The sequence below is a fragment of the Cricetulus griseus genome (assembly GCF_003668045.3).
Source record: "Cricetulus griseus strain 17A/GY chromosome 1 unlocalized genomic scaffold, alternate assembly CriGri-PICRH-1.0 chr1_0, whole genome shotgun sequence".
NCBI classification, from domain to species: domain Eukaryota; kingdom Metazoa; phylum Chordata; class Mammalia; order Rodentia; family Cricetidae; genus Cricetulus; species Cricetulus griseus.
In genome coordinates this window covers 233,555,361-233,578,594 of record NW_023276806.1, presented here as the reverse complement: position 1 = coordinate 233,578,594, position 23,234 = coordinate 233,555,361, and the positions used below count along the sequence as shown (strand labels likewise).

The 23,234-nt window shown below is 42.8% G+C and overlaps 1 protein-coding gene across 2 annotated transcripts in view; it reads left to right on the top strand.

Annotated features, from left to right (window-relative positions):
* The window catches only part of Fkbp5 (FKBP prolyl isomerase 5), an 83,797-nt gene that overhangs the window by 27,185 nt on the left and 33,378 nt on the right, over positions 1–23,234 (top strand). For both annotated transcript variants that reach the window (XM_027389041.2, XM_027389040.2), the window contains exons 2-3: positions 9,680–9,805; positions 13,835–13,979. In XM_027389041.2, the coding sequence (XP_027244842.1) occupies positions 9,701–9,805; positions 13,835–13,979 (250 nt within the window). In that variant the 5' untranslated portion in view covers positions 9,680–9,700. The remainder of the gene's footprint in view (positions 1–9,679; positions 9,806–13,834; positions 13,980–23,234) is intronic.

The window sequence follows — 23,234 nt, the reverse complement described above, 5'->3', positions numbered from 1 at the left end:
GAAATTCTCAAAGGGAAAATTCAAAAGTGTAAAGTCACAAAGAAGCAGCAGAAGAAACAGGTCAAAGATAAACGCTTAAATAAGTAAAATAGAAAATAGGAAAACAGAGGGAAAGTCAATGAGGTAAAAAGTTGTCTCTTGGAAAACACAGATAGTGTCTATGAACTTCTAGCCTGATTGACCAGAAGGAAAAGACAGGGTACACATTACCAGTCAGGAGTGGAAGTAACGTAAGTGTAGAGCACGCAGTTTTAAAATCAAGATAAAGAAGAGTCTGAGTTGCTTTTCGCAGATAAGTAGACATCGATTCAAGATGACAGAGCTTGTTTCAGAAGAAGTGATGAATAGCCTGAGAAGTGCTTTGCCCGTGGAAAGCAAAGCCAAGGGCTGAAGTCCTTCAAGGAAAACTAAGCCCTATGTCTGTTTCTCCCAGGAACCTGCTGGATGTTTTAAGGACCATAGCATGAGTTTTGCACAGACTCTTGGATAACAATTGACAAAGAGAGTATTTCTGAACCCCTTCTGTGATGCCAATGTTATCACAGTGTCAAACTTGGGAAAAAGAAACAGAAATAATAACCCTTAAGAACATAGTCCACATGGTGGCACAACAGTTCAGGGAAATCTAAAAGCCTCTTCTGATCTTGACAGGCACCAGGCATGCACATAAATGTGCAGACATACATTCAGGCAAAATACATACATAAAATAATAAAAAGCCCTTAGAATTTGTTTAATAGGAAAAAAAAAAAAAAACTACCAGGGGCTAGAGACATGGCTCAGTGGTTAAGAGCACTGACTGTTCTTCCAGAGGACCTGGGTTCAATTCCCAGCATCTGCATGGCAGCTCATAACTATTACAGTTTCTGGGGATTGAAGACCTTCACACACACATGCATGCATGCAGAGAAAACACAAATGCACATAAAATAAAAATAGAATTTAAAAGAATAAAATACTGTCTTTTCACAAACAAAAGTTTTGGAGCAAATTGATCTTTGTATTTAAGAAAAAGTCTGTGTCATACTATACGTCTTGGTATGTTATGTGGAGGTTTAGGTGTGTGTATAATGCCTCTTTATTTTTAAAGTTGGCTGTTTTAAGTATTTGATGTCATCTTTCCACAGTAGCTTAACCCTAAACGTTGATCCTGTGGATTGTAAGGGATTCCAGAATCATGAGTAGTATCTCACAAATTGTAACAATTCTTAAAGTGTTTTCGAGTAAGCAGGCCCATTATAGTGTTTAGTTGTAATGGGAGTCCAAGAAAGGAGATATATAACAGATGATTAATGCCATCCAAAGTGGTTTCACCCTGGAGAGTAGAAGCAACTGTATTCAAAAAAGTATCAACTGTACATGAGCATATTTTAAACGTACAAATTCTGAGATATGAGTAATACCTGTTAGCCAAATGGCCTTAGATTTTTAACCCTTGGGGATTAATTCTACCAGCAGAGGGTAGCAGAGCGGAAGAAGGCAGTTCACAAGATGACACAGTAGCAAGTATGAGTTCAAACTTCAGGAGTCTGACCCAAGTGGTTTATTTTAGGCTGAATTAAGCCCAGCACAGTCTGGTGGAAACTATTCTTGTGTACAAGCCCGTGTGCACAGCAAAGCAAGCCTAAGTCACCGAGGAACAAAATAAATATAGATCAGGTGTAACTACATCAACTCTGTGAAGTACAATGTGACACCTTCCATAAAGCTAGGCTCTATAGACTTACAGACTGACAGAAAACAAGTTTATGAAGAGTGGCCAATGCTGGAAGATCTTCAGCCACACAGATGCACTTTCATATATACAAGCCATACAGGCTAGAAAGCACCCCCCCCCCCCAGCCTTCTGGGTGGAAAACAGGTTTTGCATTTTTTCCCTTGAAGGAACAACCCTATGTATTTAACATTCCAGGTTTCCCTAGGACATGTCTGTGAGCACACAGACTCCTGTGCCCCCAACAAAAAGTAAACCCAGTGGATTATAAACTTAAATGTAACGCACAACTTTATGAAATTTTTGGAAGAAAATCTTTGTAGCTTTGGATGTAGCAAATTTTTCTGAAGTAAAATAAGTAAAAGAAAGAACAATGGAACTAGTTATGGTGACACCCCTGTAACCGTGGCATTAAGAGATAAAACAGGAGAATCATTTGAGTTCAAGGGCAGTCTGAGCAACACAGCAGCAGATGAGACTTCCTGGAGACCTGAGCTGGGTCAGAAGGAGTTAGAAAAGGACACAAGGAAAAGTTTGTGGACAGCAGATGTATTCCTTATCTGGGATGTGGTAGTGGCTTTATGGGGTGAGGACAATGCGCAATTTATTGTGTGCTTCTCACACAGTCTGCTAAGGAACGTGATGCTTGTAGACGCGTAAACATTTATAGTGTGCTACTTAACTTTAAAGCACTGTGAGGATCTCAGTCTCATTTTAGAGAAAACATGTAAGTGATTGGTGAGGTGGAAGAATGCATGCTGTGTGTATCGTTGCCTTGCAGTTTTAATGTTGTGGAATTGAAAGGTCAAGTAGCTGGGTGGTGCGCACACCTTTAATCCCAGCGCTCCGGAGGCAGAGGCAGGTGGATCTCTGTGAGCTCGAGGCCAGCCTGGTCTACAGAGTGAGTTCCAAGACAGCCAAGGCTATGTATAGAGACCCTTTGTTTAAAAAACAAAGTAAAACAAAAAAGGCCGCTGGGCCAAGGTATTGTACGCCTTTAATACCAGCACTCAGGAGGCAGAGGCAGGCAGATCTTTGTGAATTCAAGGCCAGCCTGGACTATAGAGTGAGTTCCAGGACAACCAGAGCCACATAGAGAAAACCTGCCTTGAAAAAACAGCAACAACCAAAAAAAAAAAAAAAAAAAAAAATCTAAGTGAAAAAAAGGGCCATGTTATCAGCTTTCCCATTTTTGTTTCTTTGTTTCTCTTGCATTGCAAGGCTGTTATCTGCAATGGGTAAGGCATCACACCTTCCAGTTTGTAGCTGTCTTAACCCCAAAGGGAAATGATGATGGAAACAGATGTTTGACTTTAGGTCTCATATGCCTGTGTAGTTGTAATCAGGTCAATCTATAGACAGTTGAAAACTTTATTAACTGCAAGAATAGTGACACATTCTGATACAAGCAGTTTTTGCCTCACCTGCAGTGTCATCTGTAACCTGTGCCTAGGAGACCAAGTCATCTCCGGGCACCATAGTGACACATTCTATCTACCACAATGGTGTTCTCTTTAATGCACTTTACCTACAGCAAACACTGGTGTTCTTTCTGAATGAAAGACACATTTCTTTCCTAGTTGGGTGATTTGAGTGTTTAATGCGTCCAGGCTTAAGTGAGGTAACCTACAGCTGCACATAGATGTAGCTTGTCCTTTCACAAATTGAAACTTTTAATGGTTCGAATTTCTAAATTTTATGGTTCCAATTTCTAAATTTTCAGACATTTTCATGACCACCTACTTAAGGAAACACTTTGATTTGGGGTTGGAGCGATTGCTTGGTAGCTAAGAGCACTGACTGCTCTTCTAAAGGATCCAGGTTCAGTTCCCAGCACCCAAACTGTGTGTAACTCATCTCAGGGACTCTGACACCTTCTCCTGGCCTTTGTAAGCACCAGGCATGCATGTGGTGTGGAGACGTACATTCAGACAAAATACCCATGCACATAAGATAAATTAATATTCAAAATAAGAATACTTTTAAAAGAAATATTTTATTTAGCAACACTGTCAGTCTAGCTCTAACTTATACAACCTGTAGGTAATTAATTAATGGGGAAACTTATACACATCCTCTTTCTTTCTTTCTTTCTTTCTTTCTTTCTTTCTTTTTTTCAAGACAGTGTCTCTCTGTAACTTTGGGGGCAGTCTTGGAACTCGCTAAGTAGACCAGGGTAGCCTCAAACACACAGAGCTCTGCCTGCCTCTGCCTCCTGAGTGCTGGAATTTAAAGGTGTGATGCCACCACTGCCTGGCTGTGCACATTCTTGAATCACTACTTTTCATTCCCTCTTGGCTCTTTCCCTTATGGATTTAAACATAATTTGTCCTTTACACAATTAAACCTTCACATCCCCCTGCCCAAAGCACTCATTTCCCTCTAAAGCCATGCTGCAAACACCAAACTTTCCACCGGTCATCTTGGTGTCTTTATTCATCCCTCTTCTGCTTAACTTTCAAACTCAGGAGACCCTGCCTGTCCCTCTCCCTTTACCGTTGCCCAGTGCCTCTGAAGACACTGGGAAACACACCAACTTCTGGTTTGCCTTTTTAAACAACCTTGAGTTAGATACTTTTCTTTTGTTTTTTTGAGACAGGGTTTCTCTGTGTAGCTTGGGAGCCTCTCCTGGAACTCACTCTGTAGACCAGACTGGCCTGGAACTCACAGAGACCCACCTGTCTGTGCCTCCTAAGTGCTGGAATTAAAATCGTGCACCACCAACACCCCGCTCAGATACTTATTCTTAAGAAATGTCCTGTTATTCTAAGTAGTGTCTGCAGAGAGATGTGGAATTACAGCCACAAAGTCACAAGTGCTGTGAGCAGTCAACTTAAAAAAATCATGGAAAAATGAAAAACATTACTAATTTTAAGAAAGTCTCTGGAACAGACTAAACAAAATATTGGTCATAGCTACTGACCAAATGATGATCTAAAAATTCCATCTCAAAGTAAGTCTCTCCTAACACAGCAAAAAGGACAGTGTTGGAAAATGAGAAGTGCTGGCTCCCAGCCACATCTGGCTGTATGCTGAGACCATGCAGCATGCCCTACACCTGGTGCCCTGTTCCTTAGCCCGGCCCCTGGGGCTGGGGTCCAGGCAGCAACAGCATCTTAAAAGTTCTATGGGTGATCCTAAGCTTGACAGTGTTAGCAACATTAGTAAGAAGCCCGAAGGATAAGACTGAAAGGTCTGACATCTCTCCAACAAGACTTGGAAGCAGAGGACAGAGATGGTGAGAGTCAGCAAGTTGAAGTGACCTGTGAGGGTGGGAGACCTGCAGGGGCTGGAGAAAGAAGGTACAGCTGGGTACCACTCTGCTCACTGGGGCTTCAGGCAGCTTGGAAGCGCTCGCCATGGCTTTCAGGGATTCTACCTAGGGAGCCCGCTCTCACCTTTTTTCAGTCTTTCTGCCAACTTTCCTGCCACACTTGGGGTGATCAGGTGTAGTCACCGTGGCATGGGCCGTGGGGAGAGCGCACAATGGCTTCTCATTGGGGAGGTCTGGCCATCTGCTTAGTTAGCTCAAGATGATGAAATACTGGTTGTCTGCTCATTGTCATGTTTTGTCTCAGGTGTTTGCTGACTAGCACTTTGGAGAGAGTGTGCTTATCTGGCATGTCCATAGCAGAAGGAACTGTGTGTTCCCTTTCTGGTGCACCGGGAAGCAATTTCCCCCTTTAGCTGGTGCAGTACAATAAGCTTTATCATGAATTAATAATAGCATTAGGTAAGAGTGATTTTAAATCCAGAGTAAAACTAGGATGGAGAAAGAACACAAGACTCTGTTAGAAAAATATTGAAACTTCTTCAGTTTGCCTTAAAGGGTTTTAAGAATTGTCCTGTCTTTTATTTTTTTAAATATAACACAATAAAGTAAAAGGTTTATTTGATTTGTTTACTTACAGAACCATACACTTCTAGTGGCCTAAATGGAATTCAGGGGAAATATTTGGAAAATTTGATTTATTTCTTTATTCTTTTAAGATTTATCTGGCTTTGAAATCTGAAAAAGGGTTTGTTTTCTTGCTCTGAGGATTCCTGTTATTCTCTTCATATGAACTCAGCGATACTGTTAGAAGCCGTTCCCCGAGATTTACAGTACTACATTCCCTTAAATGTTGAGTAAGTTCCTTTGTCAGGTTGGCATTTGCAAAGCCAACAAATTGGCTTGTGGGGATTTGATGCTTATTTGAATAGCAAGCCAAATTTTTCTTTCCTTCATCATTTATTTTTAACTTAATTATTTCTCTTTTGAGAATTTCATATATGAATACTGCACTTATACCATTTTTCCTTTAATTCCTCCCATGCCCCCCTCTCAAATCTGTAATTGTTATTACGAATGTGTATACATTTATAAATACAACCTGCTGAGTTCATATAGTTTGCTTATGTGTATTTGGGGCTGATCTCTTTTTGAGTGTCTCATGTAGTTGAGGCTAATGCTTAGCCCTGGATGCTTCTGCCTCTACCTCCCAAGTGCTGGTATTGCAGGCAGAGTATGCTACCACCACCAGCATGCACCTGGCTGGAAAAAAAACATTTTCTCTCTTTTTTATTAATTAATTAATTAGTTTTATGTGTGTAGGTGTTGCTTGCATGTGTGTCTGGGTCCCATCTGCATACAGAGCCCATAGAGGCCAGAAGAGGGTTTCAGATATGCTGGAACTGAGTTACAGATGGTTGTGAGCCACTGTGTAGGTGCTAGGAATTGAACCTCAGTCCTTAGTGCTCTCAATCACATAGCTGTCTCTCCAGCCTTCCAGTTAATTTTTTTTCCTCCAAGACAGGGTTTCTCTGTGTAGCTTCATAGACCAGGCTGGCCTTGAACTCACAGAGATCCACCTGCCTCTGCCTCCCAAGTGTTGGTATGAAAGGCGTGCACATCACCGCCAGGCCAATTAAATATTTTTTGAAGAAATAGTACATAAGTAATATATACCTCCCCTTACATTACTGTGAGGCGGTTTATCTGATTGTTGCTGCCACAGGATTTGGTTGTGACACATGCCACCTATTAAAAGTATATTGCTTAGATCAGTTTTCTTAAACTGTTCCCACTCATGACCCCTTTTTTGCCCCATAAATTCTTATGCAATCCCAGATATACAGGTATATAAAGTAGATACACACCGGGCATTGGTGGCTCATGCCTTTAATCCCAGCACTCGGGAGGCAGAGGCAGGTGGATCTCTGTGAGTTTGAGACCAGCCTGGTCTACAAGAGCTAGTTCCAGGGCAAAGCCACAGAGAAACCCTGTCTCGAAAAACCAAAAGAAAAAAAAAAAAGATACACAAGTCGAACATTTATTGTTAAGTCATTAATAGTTTATTTGAAAACAATCTTTGGATTTATTAAAGATGAAAGCAAATATGCATACCAGCAGATGGACATACTCATTTGTTTAGTGCAATCCAACTCAAAGACTAATTTGATATTACATGCTGAGAAATGGCAGTAGGAAAATATTACTTCCCTAAACCACAGCTTTTCTGTAAGAGCAGAACATTTTGTATGTGCAGCAAAAACACTGCTGTTGGTCGAGGGCAATAGCCTCCAGTCTGAGCCAAGGGGTTGCAAGCAGTATTGTTTGGTGTTGACTGGTATGATGGCGTGCACAGTCAAATGCACGTGTGTGCTCAGAACTAGACATGGCATGACCAGCACTGCTGGAACACCTTGGATTCCTTATGAATTTATTTTTGAATGGGTTGGGGCCATTGTGCATTCAGAAACTATTAGTGCCAGTTAGTTTTTCTCTACTCAGATTTTGGTTATGATGCCATCACCTGGTTTTTTGTTTGTTTGTTTCGAGACAGGGTTTCTCTGTGGCTTTGGAGGCTGTCCTGGAACTAGCTCTTGTAGACCAGGTTGGTCTCGAACTCACAGAGATCCTCTGTGAGTTCTCTGCCTCCCAAGTGTTGGGATTAAAGGTGTGCACCACCAAGCCTTTAAAATCATGTATTTAAGTTTTCTATCACTTTGTTGGGAAGGCCCTTTCTCCTTTCCTTTCCGGATAGGTAGGCAGGGGTTGTGCTGGAGACCCTTTCTCAACAAATTTTCACTAAGTGGTTTTAATTTCTCCAGTGCTTTGATCATCTGTTCTGTTGATAGAGGTCCATGTATCTGGGAGAACCTACAAAACATACTTCCCATGGATACAGTCCATGACCTGCTCCCTCCAGATAACTTAAAAGGCCATCTCTGTCTGCCATTTAGGTGCTTCACACAAGTTCCCAAGCGTCAGAAAATATGTCACAAGCATTGGGTTTCCAAAAGCTTGTTTGATTTTCCTTATTATCTAGTCCAGCATCATGTAGACTGGGTACTTAACTTTCGTTGTTTGTTTGAGAACAGTTTGTTCTAGCCTTTCACTTACCCTGAGCCAAACATTTGGACCTTTTATTCTGGTATAAACTGTGCTAGAAAATCAAGAATGGGGGCTTTGCCCTGGGATTTTGGTGTTCTCTTTGAAGATCTTTCAGTACAGCAAGTTTCGCAGACTGAAGAAAACCTAACTAGCTTGTTTGGAAATGAGTTAAAACACTATATTTTAGTTGTCTAGTCATTAGTTCTAGCAGTAGAGTGGGTTTTCACAGTATAGAAGTTGTTTTATTTGGTTTTGACTGTAAATCGAGGGCCCAGGGAGTCTGTTCTTACCCTAATGTGGGATAGCTTTAGAAGTGGTCAGTTGTCAGCATTCAGGGGCAGAGGCAGGTAGATTTCCAGGAGTTCTAGACAGCCAAGGCTATTAACACAGAGAAACCCCGTCTCAGGGAAGGGGGGGGGGTGAATCATATATTTAAAAATACATATCATACCACTGAATTCAGATCTCCTTATGAAAGCAGATTTTTTTTATCCTAACCACACTGTTGAGAGTAGCTGAAGTAGGAACAGAGGGAAAACTTCAGAGTTGTGGTCTGTATTACCTTTAAAGACTATAAATATGAACATATTTATATATATCATAACCTGGGATCTCAGACCCTTTTAATCTACCAGGAATGCTTCATAAATACCAACATTCAATCGAGGTGAGCTAAGGAAGGGTACAGAATGGGCCAAATGACTCCCCCACAGGTACTGGAGCTGGCATGTGGGGGAAGAAAAAAGATCTCTCAGAGTGACGATGGGGGAAAGCCCTGGACTGGGTATGGGAAAGGACCTGTGTGAAGAGAAGTAGGAACTGAAAGACTGGTTAGTGTCATATTATATGTGAGAGATACCTTGAGTGCTGTGGGAAAGTGACTTTGTTCTCTCCTTTTTGTGTGTGGGGAATGGTTTTGTTTTGGTTTTCTTTTAAATTGAGGTGGTGTCTCATACCCCAGGCTAACCTGGAACTCATTATATAATATTGATCCTGATTTTGCAATCCTGCAGCGTCTCCCTCCTGAGGTCTGGGATTATAAGCATGAGCCACCACACCCAGCCCCTAAAACCTCAATCTGTTGCTGTTGGAAGTGAGTGGTGGGAAGTGTAGTCTCCCAGAAGGTCCACAGGTGACAGGTGCTTGCCATCTTGAGCTATGGCTCTCTGCTGTTTCTTATCTGTTACCTCTTTGATGCCTGACTGGTAACTCCCTGTCTTTAACAGAGCACCTGGAAAGCTCTTAGTTCTCTCCAAAGAGCGTGGCTGTAGAAGGATGCTTTAACCTTCTGAGAGGGCAGCTTCTCCCTGTGTAGTTAAGGAATATAATTACCAGCAGACCCCACTTGTACACTATTGCTTGTTCTACTGCCCTCTAATCTAGGACCAGGGCTAGATGGGAAACTGAAGAACTGGGTGATTGTTTTATTTACCTGTCCGATGACATTAATACATGAGCACAGCAAATACTTCTGTTATTATTTCTGGTGTTTTAACTCTATTAGTCTTATGTAAGCTCAGTTCTCAGGGGTTTTTCAGGTGCATTAAGAAATGATATTTTCACTGAAGAAAATACCTTTCTTTTGGCAGGTTTTCTACTTATAAAACACAATGACTACTGATGAAGGCACCAGTAACAATGGAGAAAACCCCGCAGCCACCGTGGTTGAACAAGGAGAAGATATTACTACCAAAAAAGATAGAGGCGTATTAAAGGTGAGGCCACAGAGGTATAGAGCATAGGGAGATCTGCTGTGTGGAAGGAAGACAGGGTTTATCCAAACTTTTTTGTAGAGGGAAAGGGTGGCTGGTAATTTTTAAACTAAGGCTAAGTAGTGAACACTACAGCTCAATTCCCATCTGTCTTCATATTGAGGGCTGTCCATGCAGCTGAGGCTGGGCCGGGTAAAGTAACCCACCCTGGTCACTTACATTTCAGGCCCCGCAGAACAGCCCAGGTTATGCTTGGTTCCATAAGCATAGTGCAGAGTGTTTGTGTGGATTGCTCTCAATAGACTGTTTTAGTGCACTGAAGGTACACAGTGATTGTGCTAAAGACACACAAGGACTCTTTCTGTATGTCATGATGGAGGAGCACAGGCAATATATATTTGGGCCGTCTTTCCTATGTACTTAAAGCACAAGAAATACTTTCTCTCTCTCTCTCTCTCTCTCTCTCTCTCTCTCTCTGTGTGTGTGTGTGTGTGTGTGTGTGTGTGTGTGTGTGTGTGTGTGTGTGTGTTGCATGGTGTGCATGTATTCTTGCCCTCTGTCAGGGTATCTTCCTCAGTCACTTCTCCACCTTACTTTTCTGTGAGACAGGGTCTCTCATCAATCCTGGAGGCCACTGTCTAGGTAAGGCTGTGTAACCAGCAAGCCTCTGGGATCCACTTGTCTCTGCCCCCCAGAACTGGGGTGGCAGACATAGTTTGTCGTGATGAGGTTTTTACATAGACCCTGAGAATCTGATCCCGGGTTCTTCTGCTTGCTCTGCATGCACTTTCCCCTGTGAGCTATCTCCTTAGCCTCTTCACGTAGTGTTTTAGTTTGCATCTCTGCAACAGTGTTATGGGATGGTGTACTTTTAATGATGGTGGGACTGGGGACGGTACTTAGACAAGAGCATCACCAAGGTTGTATTTTTTTTGTTTGTTTGTTTGTTTTTTCTTTTTCGAGACAGGGTTTCTCTGTATAGCTTTGGAGCCTGTCCTGGCACTCGATCTTGTAGACCAGGCTGGCCTCAAACTCAGAGATCCCCCTGCCTCTACCTCCCAAGTGCTGGGATTAAAGGCATGCGCCACCAACGCCTGACTTCCAAGGTTGTATTTTTGAGACAAGGTCTCACTAAGTAGCCCAGGCTAGTCTTGAACTCACACTGTAACCCAGGCAGGTCTTGAACCTGCCATCGTCCTGCCTTAGTCTTCTCCTAAGTAGTTGGGATTACAGGACTGTGCCACCAAGTAGGTCAAATTCTTCCATTTTATAGGTGAATAAGCTGAAACTAGGAGGTTAAATGATTTGAACACACGATTGTCCCACACTGTTGTCACACGTTTTATGTAGTTAATTTGTCTCTGCTGAGCTTATCTTGCATGTTCTCCTGCCATGTGAAAATTCAGCGGTTCCTGTGTGGGCACCGCTGACTTGGTCCTGCCTCTCTTGCTTATGGGGAAGCCTCACTTCTGTGCTGGTCTTCTGAACGTCCATGGATTCCTGTTGCCTGACAGCTCTATGCTGTCAGTCCATGGTGTCTTCTTCCTGAGGCTTCTCAGCCTCTTAATTATTCATCCAAAGTGCTAAGAAATTTCTCAAAACACTGGAGATTTTTCAGGCTGTCCGCAGCATCTCCTACCTCATGTCTTCAGTGTGCCACATTCAGAGACCCGACCTCCAAGGTCCTGCAGATTCTGTGTATTCTGAAACGGAATCCTGGGTGATTCATAAAAGAGAAGTTTATTTTGGCTCACAGGTCTATAGCCTGAGAAGTCCAAGAACATGGCATGCCTGCATCTCCTTGCTTCTAGCAACGGCTGAGTTCACAGTAGAAACGGGTAGGCAGGCAGTCTAGGAGGCAAAAATGAGGAGCAGGCAAGCCTTTTATAACTCCTGTGACGAACCCAATCTCTCCACGGGGAGCTCACACAAGTAAGGCATTGATTCCTCCTAACTACCCACTTCCTTCTTGAAGGCCTTGTGCCCCAACACTGGCCCAGTAGCAATCGGATTTCAGTGTAGGCTTTAGAGAGGACAAATCCTATTCGTACTTTCTTCAGACCACAGCATCCCCGCTGGGAGTGCACATTGCTGCCTTGCCCACTCAGAGCCCCTAAATAAAGACAGTAAACTATAGTCTCCTTTGTTCTAAGGACTACATCTAAAAACAGTGAGTATAACATCTGTTAACTGTCTAGATTCTCCTGGTCACCATGGGGCTTTGGGTGACGATTCAGTGGGTCTGGCAACTGTGACCTGGAACATTTGTCAACCTCCCCGGGGGGTTTCTTGTTTGTAAAATTCATAATAATATTAATCAAGAAAAATAAAAGCTTGGTTTACATTTTTTAAATTAATTGATTAGATTTTTATCTTTAAGACAACCTAAGACTTTATCACAAGTTTCGTCTTGCTGGGGAGACGGACAGACAGACACACACACAAGAACATACACACACAGCCCACCCCCACTCCAGAGTGATGCCTGTTTCTATTGCAGATGGCCATCTGACTACCACAATCCCATCCCACATGCCTGGGCATCATTAATTGTCCTAAAGTACAAATCCTACTGGTGACTGCCACTGGGCCCTAGTGTCTCATGAAGGTTAGGGATCAGAGACCCTTGAGGATTTCATGTAGTTTTTTTTAGTTTACTTTTTAAATTTTTTTACTTTTTAAATTTTTTCTTTTAAGCCTGGAAGAAGCCATGTGGTTCATACATACACAATGTACTGCATACATTAATCTCGGCGCTCGGGAGGCAGAGGCAGGAGGATCTCTGTGAGTTCTAGGCCAGCCTGGTCTCCAGAGCGAGTTCCTGGGCAGCCAGGGCAACACAGAGAAACCCTGCCTCAAAAAACCAGAGAGAGAGAAAAAAGACCAAGAAGAACATTATTGCCTTTTTTCCTTTGCAGAATATTTGGGCCTCCCAGGCAGTGTTGGTGCACACCTGTAATCCCACCATTTAGAAAACATAGACAGGGGAATCTCTGTGGGTTCCAAGACAGCCTGGTCTACTAGGCGAGTTCCAAGACAGCTAGGGCTACACAGAGAAACTGTCTCAAAAAAGGGTGTTTGAGTCAAAAAAGTTGAGGAATCTAAGTTCGTGGTGTTTAGTGTTTATGGGAGGTGGGGGTGCAGAGCCACATCTCCAAGAGTTGAAAAGCAAGTAACTATTCATGTGAAAATCAAACTCTCCCCAAAGAGGATGTTATCAGATGGTAACTGCTATCTTAGGAACGGTTGAAAATGGCCCCTTTGGCACAGGTGATTGACAGGCTGAATTGCACCACCACATGCCTGGATTGAATTTTCTTTTCCAAGAATTGACCAACTGCACTAGCAGTTTACTCTGCCAAGAATAAAAGAAATATTCTGGTTTTTACAATGACTAAATATTTTTCACTTTGTAGTTACTCTTTTTTTTTTTTTTCCTTTGCTAGAAAACAAGTTACTTGGTATCATCCAAGTCTAGATTTTACAGGTTATTCAAATAATGGAAGTGTAACCTGTTACATCAGGGTGAATGGCAGAGTAGAGTCATAAACTATCTTTAGCAAAGGAGGTAAGTAAATACACCACATCTTTGAAGCTCTTCGGTGGCCACCTTTGTGGCTGTTTAAGACGTTCTGCACTCTTTGGCCTAGTTCAATTTGTGTACTTTCAGCCTGCTCCTACGTCTATTGGGAGGTTTTAGCATGTGAGTATGGGGCCTTAAAGCAGCCAGCTGAGCTTCACTGGTTAACTCTGTTTTGTCTGAGATAGGGTTTCACAATACATGCTAGCTGGCCCAGGGCTCACCGTGTAGACCAGGCTGCCTCCTGCAGTGATTCTCCTGCCTGATTATCTTGATCGAATGTTGCAGGAAGCAGTAGAATGTAACATGAAGGGTTAGGAAGAGAGTTTCCTGAGACACTGGAATGAATTTGCAAATCTGTCTGGGTGTCATGGGTGCCTGTGTAGCCCTTTAATTCTTTTATAAGTAAAAAGGTTTGAATCCCCTCTCCCGATTATGTTTGTATTTTCTAGATTGTCAAAAGAGTGGGGACTAGTGAGGAAACCCCGATGATTGGTGACAAAGTTTATGTCCACTACAAAGGAAAATTGTCAAATGGAAAGAAGTTCGATTCCAGTCGTGATAGAAATGAGCCATTTGTGTTTAGCCTTGGCAAAGGTAAGAGGTATCTTTTGCAGTGTTGCATAGATTCTTTTGTAATTGTATTCTGTAGAAGCGGTGGAGCCTGTCCTGGCAAGTGTGGCCCATGGATTCCCAAGAGTCTCTGAGATCCTTTGGGAGCCATGATAGCAGTTCTTTTCATAACAGTGCGAAAAGGATGTTTTTTATAACTGACGGACATTTGCAGTGACAGACTAACACCTGCAGAGGCACAAACCACTGGTCCCTTGGTGTGAGCCAGGGCAGAGACGGACAGCCATGCTCTGCCAGCAATCACTGTATTATCACTGCCTCTCCCTTACTGTTCACACAGAGCTGGATGTCTGGTTTCACCCCAGGCAGCACTTTATTTATTATACTTTCTAAACCTAGTCTTGAGATTCACATGCTGCTGCTGTGTGGGCAAACGGCCCTGAGCAGAGCCCTTGTGTGCACCCTCATCTTCCGGGAGCCTGCTGTACTTGTAGTTGGGAACTGCCGTGGCTTAGTGCTTTTATAACCACCGTTTGACTTGGAAGGGCAGACCATGATTATTGAGACTTGGCAGGTATTTCCTGAAATTGAATGAAGTAAACCTGCCACTTTGGGGAAGATGGCTGACAATGTTTGTTGCCATTGCATTTTCAGGTAAAAGTCTTTAAAGATTTGTGTCTGTTGTACAGCTTCCTGAAACGTAAGGCTTTATTCTGTGAGAACTGTAGGTATTAATGAGTGTGATTTTTCTGCTGGTCAGTAAAATGTGTTATCACTAGAATATGCTCCTAACTCAGCCAGATATGTGCAGTCAGGTGTGGATAAGCAGTCCATTTAAAGTACAAGCTGGACCGGTGCTTTTAGCTCAGCACAGTATATGAGAAGACCTTTGATGAGCTTTCAGATTCCACACGGCAGCTGACCTTTTGACCCTCTCGTTCACTTCTGACACAGTCACCTGAGAATTCTGTGACACTGCTTTCTTGCCGTTCCCTAGCTCTCTGTGGGTTTGCACTTTTTCCACATCTTCAGTCAGAAGTAAGCAAATGAATTCATCCTGCCTCATATTAAATGAAACACATTTCACTTTTATATCATTAGAAATGGCAACTCAGGACTGGGCTGTTGTTCAGTGGTAAGAGTGCCCCCCTAGCATCCATAGAGCCTGAGTTTGATCCTTCAGTGTAGTAGTACAGGCCTGTAATCCCAGCACTTGGGGGACTGGAGGCAGGAGGGTCAGAAGCACAGAACAAAGAGACACAAGCCAGGCACAGTGCTGACACCCATCCTAGCGGTGGGGAGAGTCCTAGATAGGGTTTCTGTTGTTGTAATAAACACCATGGCCAAAAGCAAGTTGGGGAGGAAAGGGTTTATGTGGCTTACATTTCCACATTGCAGTCCATCACTGAAGGATGGGCTCACAGAACAGGAACCTGGAGGCAGGAGCTGATGAGATGCCATGGAGGGCTCTGCTTACTGGCTTGCTCCCCATGACACGCTCACTCTGGTTTCTTATAGAACCCAGGACTAATAGCCCAGAGATGGCACCTCCCACAGTGGGCTGGGTCCTCCCACATCAATTGCTAACTAAGAAAATACCCTATAGGCCTCTCTACAGCCTGGTCTTAAGGGGGCATTTTTTTCTTAATTATAGTTCCCTCCTCTTAGATGACTCTAGCTTGGGTCAAGTTTGTATCAATCACCAGCAAGGAGGCATGATGGGACTGTAAGTTCAAGACTGAGTTGGACTTCACAACAATACTGTCTCAGAAAAAGAGAAAAAAATAGCCGGGCTACTTAGATTTTATATTAATACTTTATGACAGTAGTTCATCAAAATAAAAAATAATACAAATGGGAAGTAGTATAAATATTGTCTCTTGAGCTCACTAATCCCTTCTAGTATACCTCTTCCAAGGGAATGCATAGAAATATTCCAAAAAGAAAAGTTCATGCTAATTTTGGGATTCTAGTTTGACCTCGGTGCTTTATTTTGAGACATTGTCTTCTCTGTGTACTCCTGGCCATCCTGGAACTCGCTATGTTGACCAGACTGGCCTCGAACTCAGAGAACCACCTGCTCTTGCCTCCTGAGCGCTGGGATCAAAGGCGTGGGCCACCACACCCAGCTGGACATTTGTATTTAAGCCTATTATGAGCCTGACTGTAAAACTTTATTGAAAAATGTCGGTAGAGCACCGAGATGCACTTCCACACTGCTCGTGTGCCCATTGACTTCTTTCCTGTGCTGTGTTTCAGACTCTGACTTTCATCACCTTCACTGAAAATAACTGTGTGGTGTTGCTATAGACAACTGCATAAAACATGAAAAGAATGCATACCATTGCGCAGACCTGCCTAACACAGTGCACACATGTGTTGTTTATTATTGTTATTACATCAAAAGATTATTGGCTGGCTTTAAAGTTTTTACTGCAGTTACAATAAAAACTATTGTAATGGCTTATGTCGTAATTCTCCTTACCGTGGAGGCATATAAACCTTCGGAAACAATGCTTAGCCAGCCTCTTTATCTCTGGAAGTTGGGAAAGAAAAACCCTTATCAGTCTATGAACTGGTTGTTACCACTGTGGAGTGTGTTATAGGATAGGTAGGGGGGAGATAGTTTCCCTTGTGGGTTTATTGTTATCTTTCTTTGGGGTGGTATTATCCAAATTCATTCTTTCTTCGAAGCATTCTTCCTTGATTGTAAAGTACTAAGTAAAATAAAGCAAGTACTTTCTTAAATTTCTTGTCTATCCATGTCACATTTTGGGGGCTAGAAAAATTAAATGTCCAGTTTTCCCAACATTGTTATCATTTAGAAGACTTCTTTTTTTAACAATGTCTCTTGTCTCCCTTGTTAAAAATCACTGAGTATAAAACTTTTAAATGCATCCTTTCATTCAAAATATGAGTTTATTTAGAATCTGATAGCATGAAAGTGTTGTTTATGTATGAGGAGACAGAAGTACAAAGAGGTTATGTATGGTGTTTGTTCACTTGATCACAATGACTCAGCCATGACTCAAACCCTGGGTAGTGTTTCTGAAGTTTTGTCAGAACTAAGGTGTGACATAGCCCAGTCCAGTCCAGGTTTCAGAAGAGCCCACAGCTTGTGCCGAGGGCCTGCTCCACGCCAGCTGCTTTTCTCCTGGGAATGACGTAGTTTGTAGGGTTTATAAGAAGCAGAATGCATGTGCTTGCTTGATGATACTGGGAAGTTAGTGTGTACTTTATCTCATGATGCTAAGCCTGAAAGACATTTACACCAGTCAGATACACTTACTAGAAAGAACTGGGTGTGATGCGGTGTCAAGAACTGTTTGTGTGTAAGCATGTGATCCTTTCATTCCCTCTTACTCCTGTGTAAATATGTCGTGTGCTTACTTTTACCTGCAGTTCAGGAGTGAGTGCACATGCCAGTAGTCCACTCTGAAGGCTAATGATCTAAAGTAGTTCACTTTCCCTCTGAGATATCCTACTACTTTCATGCTGTCAGATTTTAATATGCTTCTAAGAAAGAACAGTTTGTATACCCTTAGCGTGCATCATATGTAATCAGTAATTCAATGTGGAATAAAGACCAAGTCCTACGAGCAAAAGCTGACAGTGCCAGAAGGAAACACAAGAAACGTTTCAGGCCATTAGATTTGGCAGTAATTTGGGGGAAATAACAACACCAAAGCATCAACATAAAAGTTAAACCGTTTCCTCCGGGCATTGGTGGCACACGCCTTTAATCCCAGCACTTGGGAGGCAGAGGCAGGCGGATCTCTGTGAGTTTGAGGCCAGCCTGGTCTACAGAGTGAGTTCCAAGAGAGCCAGGAATACACAGATAAACCCTGTTTCAAAAAACAGAAAGAAAGAAAGAAAGAAAGAAAGAAAGAAAGAAAGAAAGAAAGAAAGAAATTAAACACAAAAGACTCATCTATGATGGCAGTCTACTTCTGGATAGTTATCCAAAAGAACTGTGTGAAGGGCCTCATATTTAACATGTTCACAGCACATTGGTCACCACATTCAAAAGGTGCAAGCATCCGAAATATTCATCAGCAGGTGACTGACAGACACTGTGCTGTACAGCCTGACAGTGTGTTAGGTCTCCCTCTTGAAGAAGGGAAGTCTGGTACACACTACACCAGTGATCAAACCCAAAAGACATTATGCTAAATGAAATACCCAACCACAAAGATGGATGCCTTGTGACTCCACATGTGTTAAATGGTTATAGAGTGGCGTGTTCCGAAGCACAGAAAGAGTGATTGCTGGTAGCCAAGCAGAGAGGGAAATGGGGTGTGTGATCAGGGTTAAAGTTTCAGATGGGCAAAAAAAGGACACTCTGGATCTGAGCTGCACAGTGTTGTAGGTGTGGTCACACCAGCTGCACTGAAAAATGCTTAAGATGATACACCGTGTACTACAGTTAAACATGTTTGAAGTCAGAGAGGGGAGTTACGCAGTAGGAGTCGCTAAAGCAGTCCTTATTATAAGGAAAGTGTTAGATGACTAAACTTAATGCCTTTTTAAAGTATCATGTGGGTTTGTTTGGGGTTTTTTGTTGTTGGATTTTTGTTTGTTTGTTTGTTTGTTTTTTCTCGAGACATAGTTTTCTGTGTAACAGCCCAGGCTGTCCTGGAACTCACTCTGTAGACCAGCCTGGCCTCAAACTCAGAGATCCACCTGCCTCTGCCTCCCAAGTACTGGGATCAAAGTTGTGCTCCACTGCCACCCAGCTCATGTGGGTTTTTTAACCAGAAAATAAATAAATAAATAAATAAATGCACAAACACAGACACAACTACAGAAGAAAGGAAAAGATACAGTGCATCGCTCTCATTCTGGACTTTCGTATACATTTATCTACTTATTTACTTGTGTGTATTGTACAGATGTGTGTCATGTTGATGTTTGTGTGCATGTGTGTCCCATACTTGGCAGCTGTCCATGTTGCTTTTGAGATAGGTCATTTGGACCTAGGGTTCACCCATTCAGCTACACTGGCCGTCCAGTGAGGCTTGGGGTCCTCCTGTCTGGCTCCCCAATGCAGGGGTTGTTAGTATGTGTCACAAGGCCTGGCTTCTGCATCCAGCTGGGACTGTAACTCAGAGCCTAATACTTGGTGCACTCACTGAGCTAGTTCCCAGCCCTGCCTTTAAACTCAATTTGCCTATGTCTATGTAGGTATAAGAGGTATAAATATATATTATTTGATAATTTGTTGCAAAAAGAATAGGACTCCTAAAATTAATACATTGTGTTTGAGGTAGTAAAATTGAGATCCAGACTAAATATAAGAATAAATTTTCTAGGATATATTTTTGACATATTCTATCTGCAAGATAAAGACCCTACAGACGAAGAGTCTTTGAAGGCCCAGTGGTTCTATGAACTATACCCAAAGGAATGTGGTCAGCAATGTTTAACTAGCTCTAGACTAGCTTTTGCTCTAGATGTTTGAGATAGGCTTAGTGATAGAACTGTATCCCACTGAGCATAGCAATGATCTACACACTGTGCCCCTGAGTGACCTGGACATGGGTCCTCTCCAGCCACAGACTACCAGGAGCACACTGCAGTTGAACAGTCTGGGTTCAATCCTTGCCAGAGAGAATTACATAGAGTACATGGAGTGTATGAGGAGGTGTCAGAACAGATGTTGGTAGGGTTTGGGCTGCTGTGTAATTTGGGGGGTTCTGAACAAGCCCGGCTTTGCTCTGGGTTGGAGTTAGGATGTCGGGTGTTCTGTGTTTGAGAATGAAGATTTCTGCTTGGAGCAGAGTAAGACCAGAGCAACCCACGGTAAGATGCAACAGTCGCCTGTATCAGCCAGGAGAGGGGGCTGTTTGGTATTTTGTAGAGAGCAAAGTGACCTTATTTTTTATCCAAGCTTACATGAAATTTTTTAAGTGTTTGTTTTGTCTGGGTTTATGGTGGTTATACAGTGACCTCGTCTGATGTTGGTGTTTCACAAGCTTGTTTATGTCCAGTGGGAGGACAACGTGGCCTTGCTATGAGCCCCAGGCCACCCTCTGACAACACGGACGCCTAACGGCATGCGTCTTAGCACTGGCAGGTGCCAAGGACTACATTTTTAATTTCTCTTATTAACAATTATCTTAAACCTAACTACCTATGTGTACTTTTTCCAAGTTTATTATTTCAGTAGATATATAAAATTAATGTGTAAAAGGGAAGAAAAACTTGTGAGATACTCTAGAAAAATTTGTTACGAGAAATGCTAAAAGTATCCTTGAATTAGAGGTGGATAAAACAGTTAAAGTAGGCAGCCTTCAGAACACTTCACCACAAGAGCCTGTACACTGATGGCCTGTATTGTTCAGATCTTGTCCCACATTCAGGAAACTTTACTGTCACCTAAAATGGTCGTCTTCACAGACAAAGCCTCAACCACTAACACACTATGAATTAATAGGCTGTCCATGTTTTATAAATGAGGTGTGTGTATGTTGTTTGCATGATACTTCACTTAACAGTTTATTAACATACCAACCGATCTGGATCATACATATCAATTATAGGCTTTCACTGTACAAAGAAAGCCATGCAGAGTTAGAGTCAAGATTGTTCACTGGAATTTGATGCTAGTAAAAGATAGCGGCAACAGAAACATTACAAAAATTGGAATAAAGGTCATGTCTTCAATAATGTGAACTATGTTAAGGCTACAGAGCCAAAACAAACAAACAAACAAAAACAGAACCATCCCAGTTTTAAGAATAGGCATGTAAGAAGTTAATATAGAAACAATCAAAAATTATATATATATAATTTAAAGGAAATTGACAATTCCTTTGGTTGCAAAGATTTCAGAGGTTCTAAAATTGTTTTCTCTGTGGTTCAGTGTTCTCTTGGTATTGCTTTTCAGAAATCAGGTTGGGAAGTGGTGTGGTGGTGCACAGCGGTAATTCCCGCACTGGAGAGGTGGGGCAGCAGGATGAGGAGTTCAGGGCTACCCTTAGAAACGAAGGTTGGAGGTGAGCCTTGGGCACATGAGAACCTGTCTCTAATAATGACAGCCCTAACAATGCAACTGTCTTCCTATAGCAACACTTTCTGCATTTCAGATTCTTAAAAGGAGAAGGGAAGAGTGGACTTTTATAACTGTTAGTCCCTAGCAGGCCCCTTGCTCTTTATGAATCGACCAGATGTCTTGAGGAGATACATAGTAGTATACCCACCAATATACAGGAGTTTTAGATTGACAGCTCTCTGTCAATTCAAGACAGTAGTTTTAAAAATTTGCTTCCTAAGGGGGGGAGGAAGCTAGGAGAATGAGAAGGGGAGAAGAGGGGGGATGGGAGGACATGGGGAGCAGAAAGGCTGAGTCGGGAAGAATAGAAGATAACAAGAATGGAGATACCATAATAGAGGGAGACATTTTAGGTTTACAGAGAAATCAGGCACTAGGGAAATGTCTGGAGATCTACAAAGATGATACCAGCTAACAATCTAAGCAACAGAGGAGAGACTACCTTAAATGCCCTCCCCTGATAATGAGATTGATGACTGACTTATATGCCACCCCATAGCCCTCATCCAGCAGCTGGTGGAAGTAGAAGCAGACACCCACAACTATTCACTGAACTGAACTGAAATCCAGATGCAGAGAAGGACGAGTGATGAGCCAAGGGGTCCAGACCAGGCTGGTGAAACCCACAGAAACAGCTGACCTGAACATCGGGGAGCTCTTGCTCCCCAGACTGATAGCTGGGAAACTAGCATGGGACTGATCCAGACCCCAGGAACGTGGGTGTCAGTGAGGAAACCTCAGAAATCTGCTGTAGTAGTTCAGTACTTATCCCTAGCATAGGTGTGGACTTTGGGAGCCCATTCCACATAGAGGAACATTCCCTGAGCCAAGACAAACTGGGGTGGGCCTAGGCCCTATCCCAAAGGATATGAGAGACTCTGATGACACCCCATGGAAGGCCTCACCATCCAGGGGGAGCAGAAAGAATATGTGATAGGTAGGGTTTTAGTTGGGGGTGGGTAGGGAAGGACGGGAGGGAGAAGGGAACTGGGGTTAACATGTGAAACAATCTCGTTTCTAATTCAAATTAAAAAAATTGCTTCCTGGCGGCGATGGTGGCTTATGCCTTTAGTCCCCACACTAGGGAGGCAGAGGCAGGAGGATCTCTGTGAGTTGGAGGCCAGCCTGGTCTACAGAGCTAGTTCTCCAAACACATACACACACACACACACACACACACACACACACACACACACACACACAAAGAGTGAGACAGATAGTGTTCATTTCTGTGATCCAGCACTGGGAGGCTGAGGCAGAAGGATTACAAGTTGGTGGCCATCCTAAACTGTGTAATAAGACCCTGTCTCAAAAAGCCAAAAGAGAGGAGTTTGTGGTGGTTATCGTGAGGCCGCAGCTTTCCTTTATTAGACTGTACTGTATGCCAGGCACCGTGCCATGTGTTTGGAATACTATAAAAAGCTACGATCTGAGTGCTGTTGTTTAAGTTTTTCAGGTCAGAGAACAGATTAAATTTACGTAAGTTTTCAAAGCTAGTAAAGTGCAGACGAGGTCAGGATCTAGTACTCTTTTTTGTTTGTTTGTTTGTTTTATTTTTTGAGACAGGGTTTCTCTGTGTAGCTTTGGAGCCTATCCTGGCACTCGCTCTATAGACCAGGCTGGCCTCGAACTCACAGAGATCCGCCTGCCTCTGCCTCCCGAGTGCTGGGATTAAAGGCGTGCGCCACCAACGCCCGGCATGGATCTAGTACTCTTAACACCTAAAATGCATGTCCTCCTCCTAGTAATGAAGAGAGAAGATGAGCTTGTTAAATGGAAAGGAGCTCAGGATTGAATTATATATGCTGTCATTTGTGGGGGTTTTGGTTTATTAAGACAGGGTTTCTCTGTGTAGTCTTGGCTGTCCTGGGACTCACTCTGTAAACCAGACTGGCCTCGAACTCAGAGATCTGCCTGCCTCTGCCTCCCAATTGGGATTAATGGTGTGAGACACCACCAAGCCTGGCTTCATTTATGTTTTTAACTTATTTAAGTGACACTGCATACTGAAATGACACAAGAGCTTTTTTTACTCAGAAGGAATGGCAGGCCTCTAGCTTTCATTTTCTGTATATTTCTGTCATATCTTCAGTTTTTTGAGACAGGGTTTCTCTGTGTAGCTTTGGAGCCTATCCTGGCACTCACTCTGGAGACCAGGCTGGCCTCGAACTCAGAGATCTGCCTGCCTCTACCTCCCAGGCACTGTAATTAAAGGTGTATGCCAT